General features: G+C 49.3%; 1 protein-coding gene across 1 annotated transcript; it reads right to left on the bottom strand.

Moving 5' to 3' along the window:
* Positions 1–10,244: 10,244 nt before the first annotated feature.
* Phb1 (prohibitin 1) lies at positions 10,245–22,989 on the bottom strand. The gene is made up of 7 exons (XM_055619895.1): positions 22,929–22,989; positions 21,823–21,937; positions 18,709–18,870; positions 15,760–15,902; positions 15,481–15,597; positions 12,881–12,976; positions 10,245–11,345 (listed from the first exon to the last, which is right to left on the bottom strand). The coding sequence occupies exons 2-7, from the start codon at positions 21,908–21,910 to the stop codon at positions 11,133–11,135; spliced, it is 819 nt and encodes a 272-aa protein (XP_055475870.1). The 5' UTR covers positions 21,911–21,937; positions 22,929–22,989; the 3' UTR covers positions 10,245–11,132.
* Positions 22,990–23,727: the final 738 nt, after the last annotated feature.

The following is a 23,727-nucleotide window of genomic DNA, read 5'->3' as shown; positions in this document are numbered from 1 at the left end:
TCTGTCCACTCTATGAGCATGGTACCCCTCGGGAACCTTCAGACAGCTGCCTCAAGGACTCCCTCCCTTATCCCTTCCTCCCTTTGTTCTCTAGTGCTGGAGAATTGGACCCAGGGCCTTGAGCTTGTCAAGGCTCTGCACTGAGCTACACCCCCAGATCTTGCTGCAGTTTTCTGTGACCTAACTCAGAGAGCACCATGCTCCCTTCCTCCCATCTGCTTCCACCTTGTCCTCTCTCAGCCCTATCCTGGCACACCTGTCATTTTCTACTGCATTCCCTTCTCCATCCTCACCCTTCCACACCTGTGTCACTTCTCTGCACCCAGATGCTTAATAAAACAAACAAACAAACAAACAAACAAAAAAAACAAAAAACAACTTTTATTCAACATCCAAAAACTGCAAAGAAAGGATGACTGGGTGGTTAGAGTTCTGTAGTATGTGTGTTTTCTTCTCTTTCTCCATCCAGTTTTCTTAAAAAACAAAACAATAACAACAGGTTGATAGCAGAGAGGTTTCTTCTTCTTCCTCTTCTTCCTTTTTAGTGGCTGACAGTGACTCAACCCGGCCTGCCAGACCCACATCTAATGTTCTCCAAAGTAACTGATAGTCACAAAGCTCGCCTGAGGCTGGACGGTATCCTACTTTGTACTCTGAGTCACACTGTAAAGGATTAGACACATGTTCAACATTCCAGCATGTCTGACGGCAGCTTTTTAAATGATATTTATTTTATGTGTATAGCTGTGTTGTCTGCTTCTATGTTTGTGTATCGAAGGCCTGAATGCCCACAGAGGGGCAGAAGAGAGTGTTCAGACTCCAACCCTAGGGAGGGTTGGAGTTACAGAGAGTTGTTCGCCAACACGTGGGGGCTGAGAATACAACCAGAGTCCCCTAGAAGAGCAGCAAGCACTCTTAACTGATGAGCCGTCTCTCCAGCCCCTCTGGCAGTACTTCTTAAAATTTGAGTTCCTTTTGAACATTTGCCCTCTGTCTGCTGCCTCAGAGAGTTTTCAGTTAGGCAGCCCAGCTCCCATGGGAGCTGGTGGCATGCAGGACTTGTCGACTGCACCAAATATCTGTAGTTCTCATCTGCAGCCTCCACCCTGGCCACACCTCTGTTTCTGGCTCTTGTAACTGTCCCCACCACACCCTCTGGTTCAGCTGTGCCGTGGCCCCATGTGGCAATGCTTCCTGGCCCCATCGGGAGCCAGCTCTGTGTGGTACCCCTCTTCCTATTGGTTGTTTTAGTCTGCAAACATTAATTGATCAGACATTAACTGAGCATCCCAGTGAATAGAGAAAGATGTTCTGCCTCTAGGGACAGCACATTCTCACAACTGTTTCCGAAAGAGCTGCTTTAGAGGTGTTCCATGTCACAGTGGTAGGGCCTAAGGGGACCCAGGCAGGGTTGGGTTTATCAGAAAAGCCTTCCCATGGGGGAGGTTGGAGCTGTACCCTCATTGTTAGGGAGTCTGGCCAACCTGGGCAAACAGGTAGAAAGCCCATCCTGGCCACGGGACCAAAATTCCTTGTCATCTCTACCAGGGAGTTGTTTTCTGAATCCTGGCCTGTTCCTTCCCCTCTGGGCTAACTGGCTGATAAAGACTAGGGGCCAGCCTCACCAAAGAGGAAGTGGACTGGCTTCCTGTTTGTTTGTGACTCTCAGAGCTGCATGGCACAGCTACCTACAGCAATCAGACAGGGCAATCTGGCCTGAGCCAGTCCTGAGGCCCTTGTTTGCTGAACAGCACAGCGTCCACAGCTGGGTGTTTCAGCCCTCCATCCCAGAGCATGGGTGCTCAGGAGGATGGCAGCTGGAGCAGCTAGGCCTGCAGATCAAGGGGAGAGGCAGCAAGTTCCCCCAGGGAGCCAAAACCTTCTCAATGCTAAGTCACTGAGAAGCTGAGGGCCCAGGGCATTGCTGTCCTCCTTACCCCAAAGGTCATTTCCCAGAAGAGACCTTGGGTACAATCCTGTTATTTGTGATAAAAACAAGTGCAGGGACCTCTTGGGTCCTTTTAAGAAGCACACAGCAGGCATAAGATTTATCAGCAATGGGAAAAATCCACCTAGAAGCAACAAAGGCAAAAGCAAAAACAAAAATACCCTTCATGAATCCACAGGACCTGAGTTCAATTCCCCAGATCCTCCAGTGGAAGAGAGAATAGTCCACCCTGTTTTCTTTTTTACATCTCTCTTTGTCGCTGACAATCAGGAGTATTAAGCTAAACTGCCAGGATTTTTCCTAAGGTCCTTTAAAGAACGGGGTGGTAGGCTTTCAGCATGGAGCGGAGTGGGGTCAGTGACTCACTGAGATTCTGGCAGGGGGGAAGTGGGGGGATGTTTCGCTTTCAGATCTGACCGCCAGTAACAGTGGAGGGGATCCCACACTCTGCCCTGCGGATCCTTTATGGCAGAGGTCTGAACCCTCCAACCAGTTGGATCCCTGCCAACCACTCCCTTTGGGTTTCTTCCCCATTTCACTGCCTCAGAGTTTAACTTTTGGCCTGAGCCAGATAGTAAAGAACAGAAATCTGAAGGAAAAAAAAAAAACTTTAGTAAGTCCTTTAATACAGACGACCCTATTATCCGTCATATGGACTAAGCCTTTAATAAAGTTATTTGTTTTGTTTTTTGCTGTTGTTTGGTTCTGCGTGTGTATCTATGCAGCAGATGGGTGCTTGGTGCCCAAGGTGGCCAGAAAAGGGAATCTGATTTCCCAGGATTGGAGTTATAGAGCCACCTTGTGGATGCTGGGAATCAAACCTGTATTTTTTTTGGTTTTGTTTGTGTGTCTGTTTGAGACAGGGTTTCGGTGTGTAGCCTTGGCTGTACTGGACTCGCTTTGTGGATCAGGCAGGCCTTGAACTCAGACGGAGTTCTGCCTGCCTCTGTGTGTCTCCCTTAGTGCTGGGATTAGCTGTATTTCTTGGAGGAGCAGCCAGTGCCCCTAAGTGCCAAACTACCTCCTCAGCGCCTGGATAGAGCCTTTTAAAAAAGGACCTGTGGGGCTGGAGAGACGGCTCAGCAGTTAAGAGCACTGGCTGCTCTTCCGGAAGACTCAGGTTCAATTCCCAGCACCCACGTGGCAGCTCACAACTGTCTGTGACTCCAGCTCCAGGGGATCCAACAACCGCATGCAGACATGCGTGCAAACAAACAAATAAAAAAAAAATACAAAACCCAAAAGGTCCTATTTGCAGCTTTATCTCCTGAAACATCCCCCTAGCCTATGACCCACCTAGTGCTCCTAACACTTGCTAGATGAATGCATAAGCACGTATGTATAGCATTTGCTTTTTTAGGTCTGTCCATTCATAAAAACACCCATGAGATTGCCGGCGGAGCCTCCTTCAGCACCCGGCCTATCTCGTTTAATTGTGGGCCCCCTCCTCCTCTCACATGTTTTGGGAAATTGCCAAGGACCACTCTGGGACTTCAGAAAGAAATCTGCTATCCCTCCGGTGTCCTGTAAATTCATCAGCAACGGGATAAGCTCCCTCAAAGTGATCTCAGGTCTCTAAAACCTGAGCATTCTAGCACCCCGAGGGCCTCACTGGTCTAGGAACAGGTGAGACCAGGGCTGCCTAGAGGTTCTGTTCCCCTGGGCAAAACATGGATAGCACTGGTTTGGCTTGTGGTTAGAACAGTTAGTATATCTGCAGCCACAGATGACCAGGGAGTTCTCTATCAGAAGGATATGTACAGAGGATCACCTTAACCTATTTGCTTATCTTTAGTGTTGGCCAGAACAGATGGGCCTTTTCTCCTGAACATCCTGTTCCTGTCATCCAGCCTCGACTCCTCAATGGCAATCAGGATGCTGCCACCTGCTGGAGAAGAGCAGCCATAGTCACGCCTGGCTCAGGGTTTGGCACTGGGAAGAAACGCTGGGCTCCAAAGCTTGCCCAGCCCAGGGGAGAATCTTCCCATAAACAGCAGCAGCATCTAAGGCCTCCGAGGGAGCTAGAAACACCCCACAGTGAGGCGAGTGCGTCCATCCTAGCTCTTCCTTTCGCATCGCTGACATATGGAGATGTTAGCTAAATCTTTGTTGCTGCAAAAAAAAGGTTTCCTGAGAAAAATCAGCTTAAAGGGAGAAAGGCTTATTTGGGCTCACAGTCTATGAGGCTTCAGTCCACTGTTGCACTGCTTTGAAACAGAAACATCAAACTTCTAGGTTTGTGCAGGGTCCCTGCCTACCTCACAGCCTGGGAGAGTGAGGGGTGAGGAGGAAGAAGGGAAAGGAGAGCCAGACGGATGCCACGCTGACTGACTTCCTCCAGTGAAGCCTCATTGCCTAGTTTCTACCTCCTCCTAAGGTCATTAAACTGTGGATCCATGGAGATTAATCTTGTGTGTGTGTGTGGGGGCACTGATGGTGTGCACACACGTATGTGTGTGCCTGTATGCATACGTGCGCCCGCGTGTGAGCACATGCAAATATTTGTGTCCACGTGTGTAAGGCTGTGCGTATCTACCAGCCTATGTGCAGAGACTAGAAGGGGGTGTGTCCAAGTCTGGTGTCCTGCTCTCGGATTCTGGCTTTCCGTAAGATAGGGTGCTTCATTGAACCTGGAGTTTGCTGTTTATTTCATTATTTTTTTATAATTTTTTTTTGAATAGGTTGGTAGTCCACAACCCCAGCAATCTTCTGTCTCGATCCAAGCCCATGCTGGGCATACAGGCACTAGTAAAATGATGCCTGCCTTTTTTATATGGGTGCTGGGGATATGAACTCAGGCTTTATATTATATACACACACACACACACACACACACACACACACACACACACACACACACGTGAGCTGCCATGTGGGTGATGGGAATTGAACCAGGGTCCTTTCAAAGAACACCCAGTGCTCTTTAACCACTGAGCCATCTCTCCAGCCCCTGAATGCAGGCTTTCATGCTTATGTAGAAAGCACTGTTATCTACCAAGAAATCTTCCTAGCCCATGATTAATGTATTAATTAGGTTGGAGCCCTCATGATCCACCCATTTCTCACAAATCACACCTTTACCTTTGGATTTTGCATTAGGAAGCAAATCTTCAATGCACGAGTCTTTTATATCCAAATGACAATAGTCCTACCCTCAGGGTTTTACTGTTGTTGTTGCAGTTGAAGTTGTTTTGTTATCATTCGGTACTGCAGAGGAAATTCTGGGCCTTGTGCTTGCTATGCAAGTGTTCTTATTGTGAGCTACACCTCCAGCCCTCTCAGTTTTGTTTTTATTTATTAATTAAACAAAACAAAACAGGGTCCAGGTGTGGTGACACACACCTGTAATCTCAGCACTCAGGAGGCAGAGGCAGGCAGATCTAGTTTGAGGCCAGCCTGGTCTACAAAGCTAGTCCAGGACAGCCAAGGCTACACAGGAAAACCCTGTCTTGAAAAAGCAAAACTAAAAACAAACAAACAAAAAACAACCAAAACCCCAAAAACAGGGGCTGCAGAGATGGCTTAGCGGTTAACTGCACATTCCCAGCACCCACATGGCAGCTCACAACTGTCTGTAATTCCAGTTTCAGGGGATCCAACAGCCTCACACAGACATGGAAGCAAAACACCAATGCACATTAAAATAAAAATATATAAACCATAAAAAGGATAAACACATATTTAAAAAACCCAAACTCGGAATGAAGAATTTACATGATTGACCAGAGTTCTCCCAAGAGCCAGAATTCAACCCCAAGTCTCTGCTGTTCTACAACTTCCCCTCCGGTCTGGGTTGCCTTCTAGAGTGAGGACATGGGCAGTCCCACCCAGAGGATATCTTCAACCTGGGTGCTGCAGTTCACTTGCATAAAGGAGCTTTCAAAGGAGAAAGTACTGTTCTGCTTCCTGCCCTGTCTAGTCTAGCTGGTGACAAAGGTACACAGGAGAGGCATGAAGAGATCACATCAGCACCCGTGAGTGCAAAGAAAGGATTTCCAAGTCAAGATGCCCCAAACACTGAACAACTGAGCGCTGAGTGAAAAGCTAGGAACGGCACTAGACAGCAGGTGAAGACCTGGACTTCCCTGATGATGACGGCGATGACGATTGATTCTGCTACCTGGATCCTGTGGGATGTTGGGCAAAACTCCTAACCCTCCATACCTAAGGGAGTAAGTGTTCCCAAGGAGTTGAAAGCTCCCTGCTCAGTTCCATGCGTCCGAGATGTCAGGGAGTACAGTTAGACAGGAAAGGAGTCATGGAGGAAGGACGTGCCGAAGAGAACCTTTGAGAGAGTCAGAGGCAGTGGCTCAGGGCAACAGGAAGTCCCTCAAATTGCAAAAGGTCAGGTTTGGTACAACCTACCATAAAGGGGTCCTGCAGGTTCTCTGGGTTTCTGACTGTCTAGGATGAACATGACTTTAGCTAGAGGCAGGAATTTCTGTGCTAGAAGCCATGAGTTTTGGGGTTCAGGGGCCTCATCACTGCCCTTGTCTCTATCCTTGGCTGTGGCCTCTTCTTGCACTATCAGGATGGGCCAGCAGTCAATACCTCTTGGAGGACACAGCCATGGAGGTAAAGGCGTTTGACCCGCATTTAAGCTCCTCAGAGATTATGGGGTTCCCTTCCTTCCTAAGCCCTATTTGCTCCCCTCCCCGTTCTCCTTCTAGTGCCTTGGAAATGTGTGCAAGCCAGCGAACAGCACATGGTGTTAACCTGCATGCCAGAGCCTCAGTGTAACCGCTCCCTGGGTCACTGTGGCCTTGGACACAGTCAAGGACCCTCAGGACAATACACTGTATCTGATAACTCCCCTGGGGCCTGGGGCCTCCAGATTCCAGAGCTCTTCCCTTTGAGACATTCAGATCCCCCAAGTCAGGGGTCAGCCATGTTTTCTAGAAAAGGAGAGACAGTATTTTAGGTTCTGTGGGCCACAGGGCTCTGCTGAAACCTTTCAGTGCTATGGCCGGAACACCCAGGAGTGTAGACAGTTGCACCCCAAACCAACTCAGCTATGGACATTGAACTTGGACATTTTCCACGTGTTACAAAGTATTATCCCTTTGATTTCCCCATCCAACCCTTTAAAAGTCTAGAAACAGTTCCTACAAAAACAAGTAGTGGCTACAGGTGGTTTCTAGGTGACAGTTTAATAATGCCAAAGTACTTACAAGCTTTTGCAGCCAAACTTAGATGGTCCCAGCCCATGGTTTCTCCTCCAGTCAGGCAGTTTGGACTCATCTCCCAGAATGACAAAAGCCTTAAGATCCCCCCAACAGTGGCCCTGCCATTTTGGCTTCACCTGCTCTTCAGCAGTAGCTGGACTAGAGGGGACTGGAGAGAAACTCTCTCTCCCCCATCCACCCAGTGTCAGTGGCAAGGACGTTCTCTTCTGGCTACAAACCAGGTCCAGTATATTTCCATCCGTCCTCTCTCCCAGCTACGTTCATCCAGGCTTTGCCAAGACACCCAGGCATCTACCGGCTGGGGCAAGCCTCCTCATTACTTTTCCACTTTACTCTCAATCCTGACGTTGTCAGAGTTCCAGGGACAGGCTCTTCTTTACCAAGGGAGACTTCAATGAGGCCAGCTGGAGGTGAGGGTCTGGAGCAGAAGGGTGGAAAGCTGGCCTTGAGGTAGGGAGAGGGCAGGGGTCAAAGGAGGGGAGAGAAGAGAGGTGGGCAGGAGAAACAGACTGCAGAAGGATGATGAATTCATGGTCATCCTCAGCTACATAAGGAGTTGGAGGCTAGCCTGGGACACATAAGGCCTTGTCTCAACCCAAACTAAGCCAGAGCTAGAGCCTTGGCCCCCAGCTCTCCCTTCTAATTCAGCTCCACGAGCTCTGTTCCTTCTTCCATTTGTTCGACAAACACGGATTCCCGTAAGAACCAGATATACTTGGCTTGGGCAAAGGGCAAGAAGAGGGAGGGTATCCTGGCTTAACAGATGGTAGGGGAGAGGATATGCATATATATGTATACAAACATGCACGTAGAACTGCACGGCAGGGCGAATGCCAAGTGCCTCACAAGAATGTGCATGACATTGCTCAGGCTGGGGAGAGGCAGTGGGAATAGGAGACGGGACCATGGGCAAAAGTGTTGCTCACGAGAAGCAATGGAACCAAGACTTAAATGTCCTGTGGGGTGTTGGGGGAGGGCAGGCTGCTCAATATGACTATGAAAAGAAGTATAACACAGGCATGGGGTGAGGGGGTGGGGGCAGACAAGGGTAAGGATCAGTGCTTGCAAGGGAGGTGCTAGTGACAGCCTCCTTCTTACCCAGGTTACTTCCCACAGAGCTGGTGGCTTTACCCAAAATTAATGGCAGATGGCAAAGGTCATGCCGAGGTCCTAACCACACAGCTCTGCCTGCTGTTGCCTCGAGGCCCTGTAAGAATAGCATGGCATTTGCACACTGGGCATGGTGGCACATCATGCCTGGAACCCTAGCACTCAGGATGGAGAAAGGAGAATCAGGAGATGCAGGCTAGCCTGTGCTACCTGGGAGCAACAGACGAAGTTTAAAAAACAAATACACAAATGTCATTTGCTAATCGGCACTTGACCAACAGCCCATCTTCTTTCTCACTTTTCAGAGAAGCCCACGCAGGGATGACTACAACCCTGCCCCAAATACCACAAACCTTTCAGGTTCTTAGAAGCGAGAAAAATGGCAAGGCTTTGAGGTTTTCGTTCCCTTCCGTGTCCAGGGTCCACTGTCTTAGCATGCGAGACTTTAAGCCTGAACAAGGAAACTATTCATCCTCCATGGCGCCACCGGGGAGGAAGCCACTTCCTGTTCTCTCCCTTCCTGATGAGACCAGGACAGGACATGGCTCTCCATCCCAGGCTGGGAGAAGAGAGTTGATAAAGGCCCATTGTGATAGACTCACAAACCTAGAGGCCATCAGGGGCTAAGAAGCCACTTAACAGCTCTTGAACATTTGTGAAAAGAATTATTCTGTGGAAGTGAAGGCGGAGAGAGGCCCCAAGGTTACCACAGGGATGCACCTCTGCCATCCGCCACTGGGCAGCTAACAGCAAAGCCAGCAGGGGACCGGCCTGCCTGCCACCCCACGGGCTGACCTGAGGCAGGAGAGATCCAGTCACCACCAACAAGCAGCTTTACAGTTCGGGGCTCCTGGACACCTGGAAATGAAACCCAATCTCCTGCCAAATGCAGGAAGCACCAGGGTCCTTAAAAGGGCCTGAGGGAGAGAGGAGCCTCCTGCCTCCTCCTCCCAAGGGTGTCTGAAGTAATAAATGGCAGGAAAAGAGGAAGGCTGCAGAGTGGATGTTGGTCTGGAACTTATTAGAAATTAGGCTCTTTCTGCTGCAGTCTTCAGTGTGCTTGGGCCAGGCACCTCATCATTCGCAGGCCTCCCCAGGCTTATAAGCAAATGCACAGCCCAGGAGAGATAGGAGGCCTGACACTACAAGGGACACCCAGGCAAGCGGGGATATGGGAGTGTTGGTATTAGCTTTGAGGGCCGGGAGCCTATCACTTTCTGTCGTTATTCCTTGGGAGGCGAGAGACCAGATTCTGTATAGGCCCAGGGAAAGGTCTATGAGTAGCGCCAGGAAACTCCATCCTTCAGCTCCACCACAAATCTGTCTAGCCTGGCCCTGTGGGAGAGGAATCGCGCGGTCCAGGTTAGACAGGGGCTTGGAGCCATCCTGAGGGGCCCTCAGTAGGGCCAGGTGATGAGAGGAGAAAAAGTGTTTCTGCCTTGCTCCTAAAAATATGGGGTAGGTACTGTTCGTTTGTCAGTCCTAGGTCAGCGCTCTCTCCATGATCTAAATGCATGCATTTGGTATCCTTCAGGTGCCAAGACACTGTCAACCCCACCAGCCAAAGCAGAGCAGAGTATAAGCTCACCACGGAGAAATTCAGGCCACCTGATGTCTAGAAGTAGAGGACAGGAGGGGTCTGGGACTAGATCTGGTACCAACTGCATCCATCCTGCCAGGGCAGCACTGACCAGAGTTGGTGGGCAGAGCAACCCTGTTTGTAGTGATACTAAACAGAAGAAAATTAACCTCTTCCCCTGCCTCACCTCCTATGAATGCATTTCATGACAAACTCACCCAGGGCTTGGTACCAAGGTTCACTTCAGGATGGGGTATGATCCACCACACACACTAGGGCATTTTCTAAAACCAAAGTATTTTCTGCCTTGCCGGATCTTCCTCCCCATCTGGCGATGCAAACACATACACAAAACTGCTGGGACGCTCTGTTCTGATCCTCTCGATCCCCACAAATTGAAAACAAACCCTGAAGGCAGCTGGAAGGTCTGGGTGTCGTTTATTGACAGCAGCTTACACTGTGTTTTCTTCCCTTGATTGCTTCCTTCGGAGCACTGGCCCACAGGCCTTGGGAGGGAAGGGCAAGCTTCGAGAGAGGGAGCGGGAAGGCAGCCACACCGTCCTTGGCAGGTATGCTTGGCCGGGCAGGATGCAATCCTTCAAGTTGGAATCCCATTGGGTATTTAAGAGGACCAATGGTGGGGGGTGGAGAGGAAGTCTTCAAACAGGACTCACATCTCAGTCCAGGCCTCTTGCACTATCCAAGTCCATCCCAGGTTTAGGACTCTGGTGGGGGCAGCGGTTAGGCCCACCCACCTGGATGGGCAGATTCTTCACTCCGTGCCCTGGTTCGCACACATCTGCTTTCGCTGGCCATAATTGGAGGGAAAGGGCCTTACGGTTAAGATAGAGCACTTCCTCTGGCCCTCCCCAGCTGCGTCTGTGCAGATTCAAATGGCTGGAAAAATTGAGGGCTTGCCTTTTTGGTTCAAGTGTGTGTGCCACTGTCCTTAAATCTTCAAAATGCAACAGGATATAGGTCTTTCAGGCTGCCCACTGTGCTCCCATCCATCACACACTGCCCTGCCCTTCTTCTGCCAACTGCCAGTGCCTAGGGTGGAAGGCAAGCAGGTTCCAAAAGGCTCAAAGCCAGTTTGCATAGGCACTTGGCAACTTTGGATAGGAAAGTGGGTTAAAAAAAAAAGAAAAAGTGGAACAATAAAAGCTTCATTTTATAATCAGAGATCTGAAGTGATTTTACTTTTATTTCCTTCACTTTAAGCCAATCATGAAATTTCACAGTGATTTCTGGGGTGGGGCAGAACGATGGAGGCCGTGGCCTGGTTGGTCTGGTCATGGAGTAGGAGGCCTCACTGTGGAAGCTGGAGGAGTACGGACTGGCCCGCTGGCAGGTAGGTGATGTTGCGAGAGCGGGAGAGCTGGTAGGCAATGTCCTCAGCAGCTTCCAGCTTGCGCAGCTCAATCAGGCCATCACCTGCTGTGGCCAGTGAGTTGGCGATCAGCTCAGCTGCCTTGGAGTCACCTTCAGCAGAGATGATGGCTGCCTTCTTCTGCTGCTCAGCCTATAGGAGAGGAGGTACAGAGACTGGGATTGCACCATAGCATTGCACATCAGGCTACGGCCTAACCAGAACCAAGCCATGCACCCTCACAGGGCCCTTAAGGCACTCGGGGAGCATCCTTCCCTTACGATGTAGTTAATACTGCCCACCCAAACTTCCTCATTCCCTGCATGTCCACTTGTCATTCTAGGACATGCGTCTCTTGGCTGTATAGACACGGCCATTTGTACTCTGATCCAAAGCCACAAAAAATAAAAAAGGAATCAAATCAATCTTTAGGCCTATCTTTCCCTCCCTGCCAAGTCAAAATGATCTCCATGAAAGCCTGGACATCCAGGTGTGGTGCTAACTGTAATCTTAGCATTAACATAGTGGCAGCAGACAGGAGGATCACTGCAAGTTTGAGGCCAGCCTGGTTTACACAGGAAATTTTAGGTCAACCAGGACTACAAACAAACAAACAAACAAACAAACAAACAAACAACCCCCTCTCCCCTAAAAATACCCTAGCAGAGTTGGGCTGGGTATAGCTCAGTGACAGCACTCTCCTAGGGGTTGATCCCTAGCACCACAAAAAAACCAAATCGTGCGCCCAAAGAGCTGCGAAAAGCAGTCTGCTCCCACGACTCTTAATTGCCTGTGGAAAACAGGGCCCCCCAACATGTACCCAAGGATGTCCTTGGTTCACCCTACCAAGACCAACAGGACTGCACCTACTGGGATATGTGGCTTTCAGAGTGTGGGAAGAGTGTGGTGCCAGGACTCTGAGATCAACACAGTTTTCCCTCCTGCCCCTCACTGTGGCACTGGACAGAATCGGGCATCTAGCATGTGCTGGGTAAGCACCCCGCCACCAAGTTACCTCTTTAACACACACCCAGTTTGTTCAACAGATGTTTATCATGCACCAACATCACCAGGCAGTGCTGGACCTGTCACAGCCCTGGAGCACAGCAGACACAAAAGGAGACACCCCTGCCCACGCGGGGCTTAGGCTCCCTCAACTTACCTACTTTTCGATTTAAGAGCTAAACATCCTTAGATTAGAAAAACTAGCAGTGGAGAGTGGCAGAGAGCAAACAGCCTTTACATACACCAGGAAGAACACGATACTATACAAATACATTGTGTTCTATCACTCTCTGAAACATCTGGATGGACTCAGCAACAGAAGGAAAAAAAACAGCACATCTGGCATATTTGATCTTTTTTGCTGTCAGTTTCACTATGTAACCACGCGTAAAAATGACTCCTTGAAGAAGCGGAAGACATTCCAGGAGTAACATTTTTATGTGTAGGAGAGGGTTTCTGATCTTGGGCAAGTAGAAACTAAGTGACCCTTCAGTGATTTAGGAGCCAAAACTCATGACAGCTCCCAAAGACTCTGGAACTGATTTTAGGAGTAAGGTTCCCTCAGCCCTCGTTGGTTATCCCAGACAGATGACAGATGACCAGTTGCTAGGCCACCCAGCAGATGGGGAAGCTGAACACAGGAGAAGGGAAGGGCCGCTCCTGCCATCTGGTTGAACGCTCACCTTTTCCACCACAAATCTGGCCCTCTCCGCTTCCTGCTGAGCCACCTGTTTGGCTTCCACTGCTTCTGTGAACTCCTTCCCAAAGGTCAGATGTGTCTATGGGGAGAAAGTGAGTACAGGATGAGGCAGTAATTGCTTCGACAGCATTGCTGGAAGGCCACCCCGGCCACTGGAAGGAAGAGGCCAGGAATGGCTCTAGCAGCAGCTGCAGGCACGGAGATGCCCTTGTATCTTGATTCCCTCATTCACACCTCTGTATTCTTAGCTGCTAACACTGTGCTTACACAGACCCACACTGTGGTCAGTCATCCCATGAGGAAAATGTCCCCCGGGGCTTTGATGGGGCCCACAGACACTGAGAGGGATCTAATCAATCAATCAACCCCCTAGAGGAGACCTGTGGGTTCCAGGACCCCCACCACTGACTATGGCTCTTCCAAGAGCCTTTGATGCCCTGTTCCAAGATTTGAGGGGGGAGGGGGAGGCAGATGGAAAACTGAGCCCCTGAGAGCAGGGGATGTAGCTAGTTCCCAGGGATGCGAGAGCCTGATGCTCCCTGCTTATGGATTAACCAGTCCACTTCCTTCTCACAGCACTTCCACCCCTAGACAGGAAGACAGAGAAGGTGGAGTGCAAATCATGGCATCCCCAAAACACAAGTAGTGCTGGCAAAGGTTTTAAAAAAAAGGCAGGTAAAGCCATTGGTCAGGGTGAGAGCTTGAGTGTGACTACTCACAGACATTCCCTAATCACAGAGGTAGCCAGGACCATTTGGCTGCAGCAGCTGTCCCTAAAGATAGTATAGAAGAGGGAACAGACCTCAGAGCTTCTAAGGCCTAGCCTGGAGGGTGGCTTCATTGCACCCAACTGTTTATTGAAATAGTAGGTGCAGGGGCTGGAAACTCGGCTCAGTGGTTAGAAGCACTTGCTGCTCTTGCGGAGGACCCAGGTTTGGTTCTCAGAACCCACATGGTTCACAACTCTGTGTAACTCCAGTTACAGGGCACGTGATGCATACATGTGGTACACTCACATACATGCAGACGAAACACAAAACACACGAGTTAAAGAAAATATAAATGTAGGAAAAAGAAAATGAAAAGGCACGAAGTAAAGAAAGGGGTTAGTTTAAGCTCAAATGCAACCTGCTTCATTTCCACCTTTACCCTCCCAATCTCTGCTTTTTACAACATACGAGACCCCAAAGTTTAGTGGAGAAAATCTTGGCCTCACACCTTCCAGAGTTTTTCACACTACTCCCCTAAGCCTTCTGGTTTGTCTCCCTATTTTCTGTGACAGTCTTACTCTGTAGCCCAGGTGGGCTGGAACTCCCAGCAAGACAGGGCTGATATTTCAGGCCTGGAACAATGTGCCCACCTAAGTCTTATACTGCAGCTGCTCTGCTTTGCCTGACCCACTCTGGACTCTTGTTCAAAGTTTGGATACGGAAATACAATCCTAAGAACTGAAAAGCTAAATGTGTCATTAAAAAATAAAACTTCTTTTTGAAAGGACCAGCTGAGGGCAGCAAATTCCCCAGGAAATCTAATTTTCTTCTCACACCTCTTAAGCTATGGTTTCTTGTGGTCAGCCCACATTTCCCCAGGATGGAGTATGTGGTCAGAGTCTAGAGAGATGCCAAGTTTCTCTTAGGTTTTTACTCCATGCATTCTCACAGCCAAGGCCCTTGTGTTAACAGGGGAAGAGCCTGGGGATGGCACTCTGCAGAGCCAAAGGCTGCAGCCTGGCATGCTGCCAGGAGAGGGAGCCACATGCCCTTGCCCCTAGGAGACAGAGAAAAGAGGCTGTGCCTGGAGGGGAGCATGAGAATGGCTCCCCATTCTCAACAACCATGGGGTTTGTTCAGAGAATGGCTGTTTGAACAGCTGCACAGATGCTGAGAGAAAGTCCAGCCTTTCCCAGGCCGGCAACAGAGAGAACAGGAAGTACTCTGCCTTGTTACCCGAACAAATCGCTCTTAAGACTTTTCCCAGAGACTCTGGAAACTGAACCTGTTCCTCTCACCTCGGTCTGAACCGCTATCCTGCCTTCTGCTGAAGTTATGTCACCCAGTGTCACATTAATAGAGAGAATAAAGTCTCAAGAGGCCAGCTTACACCTCAGAGGTGTCTCCTGCCCCTGTACACCAAGCGCAAGCAGTCACTCACTTACACTCCATCACTTTTCACCAGGGGCTCCCAGGATTCCCTGCACTAAGCTTCTGACCCTCACCCCCTTGGTGCTGAGGAATCCCTGAGCAGAGCTGGGGTAACCTAGAGAGGAAGACTGCCAGCCTTTCCCTGTACTGAAAAAGCCAACAGGAATCACTTTCTAGGGAGCTTTGAAAACAGTTCAGTCGTTGGGGACCAGCAGGGCAATTAGAGGTTAGAAGAAAAATGTGTGTGGCAGATGGGACGTAAAGAACACTCAATCAAAAGCAGACCCGAGGCAACGGCTTCAGGCATTAGGAAGTTTTCACGTTTTCAAGCCCCAGATCCAGTTAAGTGGATATAGGACCTAACCCCGAGTGCCCAGAAACAAAGCCAGTCACCAAAGCAAGAAAAGCAGTCCCTTTCCCCCAGCTTCCTCACGAATCTCACCAGGGACACGTCATCCAGGATGAGCCCAAATGTGGCTGCTCTCTCTGTGAGGTCATCGCTCACCTGCCTGGAGACCAGCTCTCGCTGGGTAATCAGTTCCCCAGCATCGAAGCGAGCCTGGTAACGGGATGGACAGAAAGCCAGTTGGGTTACTGAGGAAGGAAAAGCAAGCAGCCTACTGACGGCTGGGACCTGCCTACCTACCACCCAGCCACGCTCTCCCTGACACCTAGCCACCCCTAGGGCTGCGCTCTGGGCTTGAGGGCCCTGTTCACTCACCACCACTGACTTGAGGATCTCTGTGGTGATAGATGGCAGCACCCGCTCGTCATAGTCCTCGCCGATGCTGGTGTAGATGCGAGGAAGCTGGCTGGCCACTGGCCGGAAGAGGATACGCAGTGTGATGTTGACGTTCTGCAAGTCTTAGGGTAGGAAACATACAGGAGTTAAACACAAAAACCGCAGGTGGACTTTCCTACCGTTAAGTCCATTATAAGCCATATACACAATTTCAGTTAGACCCCGAAGGAAAGAGGCGGCTAAGCTGGTTCCTCAGCAGAGAGCCCAGCAGAGCATCAGTACCACAGAATCAGGAACCAGTGATGGCACGGAGATGCACTAGCTTCTCAGCACCCCCTGAACAGCCTCTGATGAGAGCAGTTGACACCATGTGGCCACGGGAGCGTCTGAGGCCGTGAACACCTAAGAGAACACATAAGCTAATGCCAAGAATTCCAGAGTGAGCCTTTCCAAGGGCTGCTGTGCGCTCAGGTCAAGAGCCAGCCTTGGGTTACTCAGATCTGGTGCAAACAGAGTCCACTGACCTGGGCTGTGGTGCCCCTCTGCTGCTTAGTAATGATGTAGCCTGGTGAAGCCTTGGTCAAACTGGGCCTATCGGTCTGTGCGAATGGGGAGAAACCATGAAGACGGGGAAAGCAGAGAAAGCAGCCGGCTAGCAAAGCCACACTGGGCTTAAACCACCAGCACTGCTGGCCAAGAGCTGCCTGTGAGCTGGAGTCCTGACCCAGTCACCGAGAGAGGTGGGAAATTTCATGAATACACACAAGCCTTTGATCTCTGTTGTCGCCTGCCCCAAATTTTAGCAAGCGAAGGTACAAACACAATTTAGCACAACTTTGAGACTACTCAGAAGGGAAGCCCAAAGGTGGGAAGTTCAGATAAATCCAACCTCACTCTTCTCCATTAGTGACCCCCCCAACTCCTCTTTGCAGCAGGCAGGCTTCCTATCCTCCCCCGCCCCCCGCCCCGTCCTAACTTCTTACTCTTCAGGTTCTCCAGGTAAGCTCCAGATCTCTGAGCTCCACACACCCTTACCATCTTCTTTTTGTACTATTTTTATTTTGAGACAGGTTTTCTCTCTGCGGCCTTGGCTGTCCTTGAACTCACAGAGATCTGCCTGCCTCTGCCTCCTTGAATGCTGTGATTACAGGCTCACGCCACTGCGCCCTGGCTTCTCCTCTATTACAACTCAGGTCCTTAATAGCTAGCTCTCTCCTTGGTCATTTGTGTACCCCAGCATCAAGCTTGGCACAGCCCAAGGAGCAAGCGTCTGCAGAGAAATAGCCCTGAGGGTATCGGGTGCTGCTGACACACCAAGCCCACTGGATCCCTCTTTTTCCCACAGTTCCCTTTTCTGCCTGCACTCTGACAGGAGAGGGAAATGTGTGGCCCCGCCTGTGAGAAAGCATTCTGAGGTCTGCCCTGTTGGAGCTGAGACCATGGAAAGCAAGGCAAAGGGAAAGCTGTCAGCCGCAAGGGCAGACAAACATCCAAACACTGGTTTGGACATTCACTCTGGGGAACGAGAACTGATGGGAAGGGTCAACCAAGACAGGAAAGACACATTTAGATTTCCTCAAAGTCGGAACAGTATGTAACTTTTTCCCCTAAGATTTATTTTACTTTATGTGTACGAATGTTTTGTCTGCATGAAAGTATAAGGACCACGTGTGTGCTTGCTGGATCACCTGAAACTGGGCTGTGTTGCCACGTGGGTGCTGGGAATTGAACCCAGGTCCTCTGCAAGGGCAACAAAGTGATGTTAACCACTGAGCCATGACTCTAGCCCTCAATACGAAACTCTTAGGTTAATCCTTTGTATTTGTCTCTGAATTTATCCTGCCGCTTGTGTTTATCTGAAATATATTTCAGGCTTCAAATCCACACAAGTACCTCTCCTGGACAGCCACCCTATGAGTCTTTAAAACATTTTCTTAAATAACAATTTTTATTTACATATTCTATGTGTTTGTGAGCACATGGTGCCAGGAGCTACTTGCTGACCAACTCACCAGCCTGAAGTTTTTTTATTTTAAGTTAACCTTTTACATTTATGTATGTATGTATGTATGTATGTATGTATGTATGTATGTATGTATGTATGTATGTATGTATGTATTGCGTATTATGTGTGTGTAGAGGTCAAAGGGCAACTTGCAGGAATCAGTTCTCTTCTCCTGCCACATCAGCCCCAGGAACTGAACTCAGGCTGTCAGGCTTGACAGCAGGTATCTTTCTAGTCTTTAATTTAAGTTAGCATGCAAAGTTTATTACAACATTTCTCCTCCTTTCCTTCCATATTTTCTTTTTCCCTGAAACAGGGAGTTATATACAAGAGGTTAGCCTCAAACTCACTTTGCAGCCAAAGATGACCTTGAACTCCTGATCCTCCTGCCCTGCCTCCCAAGTGCTAGGATTACAGGCGTGCACCCCAACACACAGTTTGTGTAGTGCTGGGCCTAAATTCAGGGACTCCATACAAGGCAAGAGAGCTTACCAACCATACCTCCAGACACACATTATGGCATTTTTCTGTATATGAGTCATTTCGCCTGGTGTACCCTCCTCCAATGCCCCCTAGTACTCCTGGTCACTCCCATACTAAATATTCCCTCTCTTAGTTTTTTGAGACAGGGTCTCCCTGTGTAGCTCTGGCTGCCCTGAAACTTTCTCTGTAGACCAGGCTGGCCTAAAACTCATAGATCCACTTGCCTCTGCCTCCCAGAGTGTGGGGAATGAACTTGCACTGTAGACCAGGCTGGACTTGAACTCAAGAGATCTGCCTGCCTCTGTCTGTGCTGGGATTCAAGGCACGCACCATCACCTCCCAGCATAGAAATTCTTACGAGGTGAAGTCCAACCTCTTGTATCCTGGGTGTTTCTAGAATGAACACAGCAGCACAGCCCATCGCCACAGGCCAGACTCACCTTTGCTCCCAGTGATGACCGGCACGTTCCGTGGTCGAGAGCGGCAGTCGAAGATAATTGGTTTCTGTACCCAAGGGATGAGAAAGTGAGTCCCTTCCCCCACCACAATGTCCTGTACTCCACGGAATCGGTCAAAGATGACAGCTCTGTGCCCAGCATCCACTAGGAAGGAACAATATTGACAGGTCAGAAAAACTCTGCCACTCGTAGCACCAGCAGCCCTATCTTTGCAAGCTCCTTGCCTCTTTCTTTAAAACTTGTAGAAATTCTTCAGTGTGTGTGTGCTTGTGCACAAGCCTCGATGTTCACTCACGTGGAGGTCAGAGGACAATTCAGAAGCCAATCTCTCCAGGGGGTTCTGGGAATTAAACCCAGGCTGTAAGGCTTGACAGCATGTGCCTTTACCCACTTTGCCAATCCTTTCTTTTATTTTCAGAAATAATTTCTTATGACTGGGAGGGGACCCCATGCATGCCATTACACATGCCTGTTTGCTTCTTCTGCCTTTGCACAGGGTCTGGGGATAAAACTCAGGTCATCTGGCCTTTTTTGTTTTTCTTTTCTCCTTTCTTTTAATATTTGAAGAGTTTAGACCCTTGCCTTTTTCTCTCATTTATTAGGTTTCCTCTTTCTGCCCCGGGGACTTCAGTGACGGCTGCTCCTTGGCACTCTTTCTCCTTTAAAGAACTGGCAATTGAATTTCTGATTAACCATCCCACCCCACCCCCGAGTCCCACCAGCACAATTCCAGGAATCCCCTCCCAAGAGCTCTATAACTCAAGCGATCTTCCCCAGACGACATGTATATACTGGCTCCAGTTTAACCCGATGTTCCCAGAAGCAATGTCCCCACTATGGGAACCCTAAAATACAGATGTTTCCGCTGTGTTGTCTTTTTTTGAGACAGGGTCTCAGGATACAGTGCAGACTCGCCTGGAGCTCAGTCTCATCCCTTCTCTGCCAGCACTGGGAGTGGAAGGGGGGGCAGGGGAATCACTCTGCCCAGTATCCTTCTATGTTTTTTTTCCCCCCCAAGATAGGTTCTCAATACATAGCTCTGCCTGTCCGGAAACTCATTCTGTAGATCAGGCTGGCCACGGAGACTCTGCCTCCTGAGTCCTGGGTTTAAAGTTGTGCAACACCACCATATGGTTAGTTTTTTATTTTGTTTTGTTAAGATATATTTTTACTATATATAGCCCTGGGTATCTAGGAACTTACTATGTAGACCAAGCTAGACTTGAACTCAGAGATCTGCCTGCCTCTACCTCCCAAGTGCTGGGACTAAAGAGGCACACTGCCACTATGGCCAGCTTGCCCAGCATCTTTCTAATAGCTGTTTCTCTACCATTTGGAGGGGATGCAGAGATGTCCTGTGGACCCAAGAGAGAAATTTAAAGATGCTGGTAGTCTGGTTATCACTAGCCAAGTAGATCTCTCTCTCTTCCACCCTCCTCTGATTTTTTGAGACAAAGTTTCACTATGCAGCCCAGGCAGGCCTCATACCTCAGCCATATGTGCTGAGATTACAGTATGGTGGCCCCAGACCCTGGCTGAAGTAGCTAATTTCTATTGTTTCGTATTTGAATTCGGACTTGGCCTAAAAACTTTCACTCTGAAAATAATACTCATCAAAAAGTCATATAGCCAGGGGCAAGAGGCTCAGGAGTTCAAAGCCAGCCTGGGCTACAGGAGACACCGTCTTAAAAGACAAAACAAAACAAACAAACAAAAAAAACACAAATTGAAAAGCTGGATGTGGCTGAGTTGCTTAGTACTACATTTGAGCTGGGTACAGAAGCAGGCACCTTTTGTTCCAGCACTCGGGAGGCAGAGGCAAGTGGACCTGAGTTCCAGGCCAGTCAAGAGCTACATGGTAAGATTCTGTCTCAAAAAACAAAACAACAGCAAAAACCCACAAAACACCCAAGACAAATCCGTTGCTGTTTTGAAAGAATATCAAAGTTGGAGGGACTCTTAAGAGGAAAAACTAGGGCTGGAGAGATGGCTCAGAGGTTAAGAGCAGTGACTGCTCTTTCAGAGGACCCGAGTTCAATTCCCAGCACCCACATGGCAGCTCACAACTGTCTGTAATAACTCCTCATACAGACATACACACAGTCAAACACCGATGTACAAAAAAAAAAAAAAAAAAGAGGAAAAACTAGTCCAGTCCCACTGTTTGACAATGAGAAAGCTGAGGACTGAAAGGAGGGACTTGCCTATAATGATGTCAAAGAAAACGCAGCTTAAGCTCCGGGGCACAATTAATGCCCAGCAACACATCTCAAAAATTATGTTCTCTGCAACTAGCTGAGTAAAACCTTCTTTCTCAGGACCTTGTTTCTCAAGCTGGTCTAGAGATTTTGCCGAGTTATTTCATGCAGAAGAGAACCAAAGAAATCCTGCCACTCCACAGAGGCATCTGGGTAATACAGCATTACTTTAAACAACTATAGCACTAGAAACATCCAACCAGCAACTGGACAAGTTGAGAGCTCTAAGTTGTAGCTCTCAACCTGTGGGTCACGATCCCTTGGCAGGGGGGTTGGGAGGTACAGGGGTTATCCAAGACTATCAGAAAAGGCAGATATTTACATAACAATTCACAACAGTGGCAAAATTACAGTTATGAAGTAGCAATGAAAATAACTCTATGATTGGGGATCACCACAACATGAGAAACTGTCTCAATGCATTGGGAAGGTTGAGAACCACTGCCTAGGTCTGGAGAGATGGCTCAGAGGTTAAGAGCACTGGCTGCTCTTCCAGAGGTCCTGGGTCCAATTCCCAGCACCCACATGGTGGCTCACGACCATCTATAATGAGATCTGGTGCCCTGGGGTACAGGTGTACATGCAGACAGAACACTGTATACATAATAAATAAATAAATCTTAAAAAGAAAAAAAAAAAAAAAAAAAAAAGGAAGAGAACCACTGCCTACGTGAAGACAGGTCGTCTGCTAACATGCAACCATAGTTTGTGGGGTAGCTGCAGGTGAACCCCCTTAACCTCACACACCTTCCCACAGCAGCTGGCATCAGGAATACCAAATGGGCTACGCAGATCAATGGGAATCATTCAGAAAGCACTAACCCCCTCAGGGCCTCACCATTATATAAGGCAGAGTTCACCACGCCTCCTGCGACTGCTAAAGCCAGGCCGAACTTTCCGATGGACTCAAACACTTTGGCAGCCATGATCCTGTCCGTTGCATCCACTCACACCTAAACAAGGGGTTAAAAAAAAAAAAAAATAAGGCAACTTGGCATCCAGCTTCTCTAGCATTCACTTCTCACTCACTTCCTGGCTCCTGTGCGCTCTAACCCACTCACCAAACACCCCCATGATAACACTCAACATCTTACAAAGCGTGGTACCACGCTTGCTTCTGTAGGTGCTTTTCTTTAGAACCATTCAAAGAAAGAGTCTACGACGCTTGGCTCATCGTCGGAACGATGCTTGGTACCCAGGAAGCAACTAGCACCACAGAGAATCACACTCCCATTTCCTAGACACATAGGCCCCCAAGAGAGGGATGCTGAGAGGGTGATGCCAATAACAAAAAGCCTAACTCCTGTTAACATTTAGGTTAAGCAGTGGCCAACAGTTTTGTTTAACCTCCGGCTACTTTATGAAAGTTATTACCGGTGAGGTGCCCGGGGAGTAGTGGAACGAGGGTAGACTGGAGAGAGCGAGTTCTAGACGGCATTGTGGGGCTCCTCCCCCATATCTGTTAATAGGAAAGCGGGAGCTGGCAGGGGCGCAGTGAGGCAGAGCGGTGCAGGCCTGGAGGTGGGGCTGCGGCCGGGTGTGTGGGAGCACGGAGCTGACCGGACTGAGAAACCGTTCAGCCTTGAACTTTTTCAATGCCCCGCCCCTGCGTCGCCCTCCCTGCACTCTTCAAACCTTCCCTCCCCTCTCTCAGCCTTCCCCCGAGGGTCTAGCCCGTTTCCCCCACGCACATTCATCCTCCCGCCCTGACACGGAGACACCGCGTCCTTTCTAGCTGTCCTAGCTTCTAGATTTTTCTGGATTTTTCCTCAGCATGTCCCCTCCCCTTGCACAACTCCCAGCTCGATCTGGACTCAGCCTCTTCCCCCTTCTCCGCTGGGCGTCCCCACGCATGTATCCCATGCCCTCACCACACGCAGGAAAGCAAAGGAGGGCCACAGGGCCACAGAAACAAGAGGCCTGCGACGCCCCTAGCACGCTCACCTGCTTTCACTCTGACCTCCACATGAATTTCCCCAGCCTCACCTACTGCGCACGCGCCAGGCAGCTCCTCCCTTTCTCCCCACCCTCTTCAAGATCCGTCCCTTCAATTGGCGGAGCCCAGCGAAATGCATCCTGGGAAGTGTGGTTTGCAGTCTTCCTCGGGCTCTGTGGCTTTTCTGAAGTCGACTACAACTCCCAAAAGGTTATGCAGCAGCTGGCTTGTTCAGGAAACCTGTCTCTGTTTGGTGGTAACGGAAGGGATGTTGCCGCAAGGCCTCTCGGGGGTTGTAGTTCCTTGGTAATAAATGCACGTGCCTAGTCCGTAAGGAGGTAATTGCTGGGAGCGGAGCACAGGTCGGAAAGGAGTTGGGTTTCCACTTGGTGGCGGAAGTAACTGGGTGGTGAAAGCAGTGGGTGGGCATTTTGGAAAAAGGTGAGGTGAAGTAACTGATGGGCTGAGAGAGACTTCTAGGAAGCTAAGAACGGCCCTCAGGGACACTTGGATAGAGCCTCTTCGGAACCTTAAAAACGGCTTAGAAAGAAGAGGGAGAGAGTCATTCAGGCCTTGCCATACTCCTGCAAAAGGGCTAGATTTAGGGTTCAAGGGTCTAAGTCCCTGGGCACTCTTTTTTTTTTTTTTTTTTTTTTTTGAGACAGGGTTTCTCTGTGTAACCTTAGCTGTCCTGGAACTCGCTGTGTCTACCAGGCTGGCCTTGAATTCAAGAGATCCACCTTCCTCTGCCTCTTAAGTGCTGGGATTACAGCATGCGCCACCACTGCCCAGCAGAATTATTATTAT

The sequence above is a fragment of the Psammomys obesus genome, unplaced genomic scaffold, assembly GCF_907164565.1.
Source record: "Psammomys obesus unplaced genomic scaffold, mPsaObe1.curated_primary_1811, whole genome shotgun sequence".
Lineage (NCBI taxonomy): Eukaryota > Metazoa > Chordata > Mammalia > Rodentia > Muridae > Psammomys > Psammomys obesus.
The sequence above is the reverse complement of the archived record's forward strand: the minus strand, read 5'-3'. Positions and strand labels throughout refer to the sequence as shown.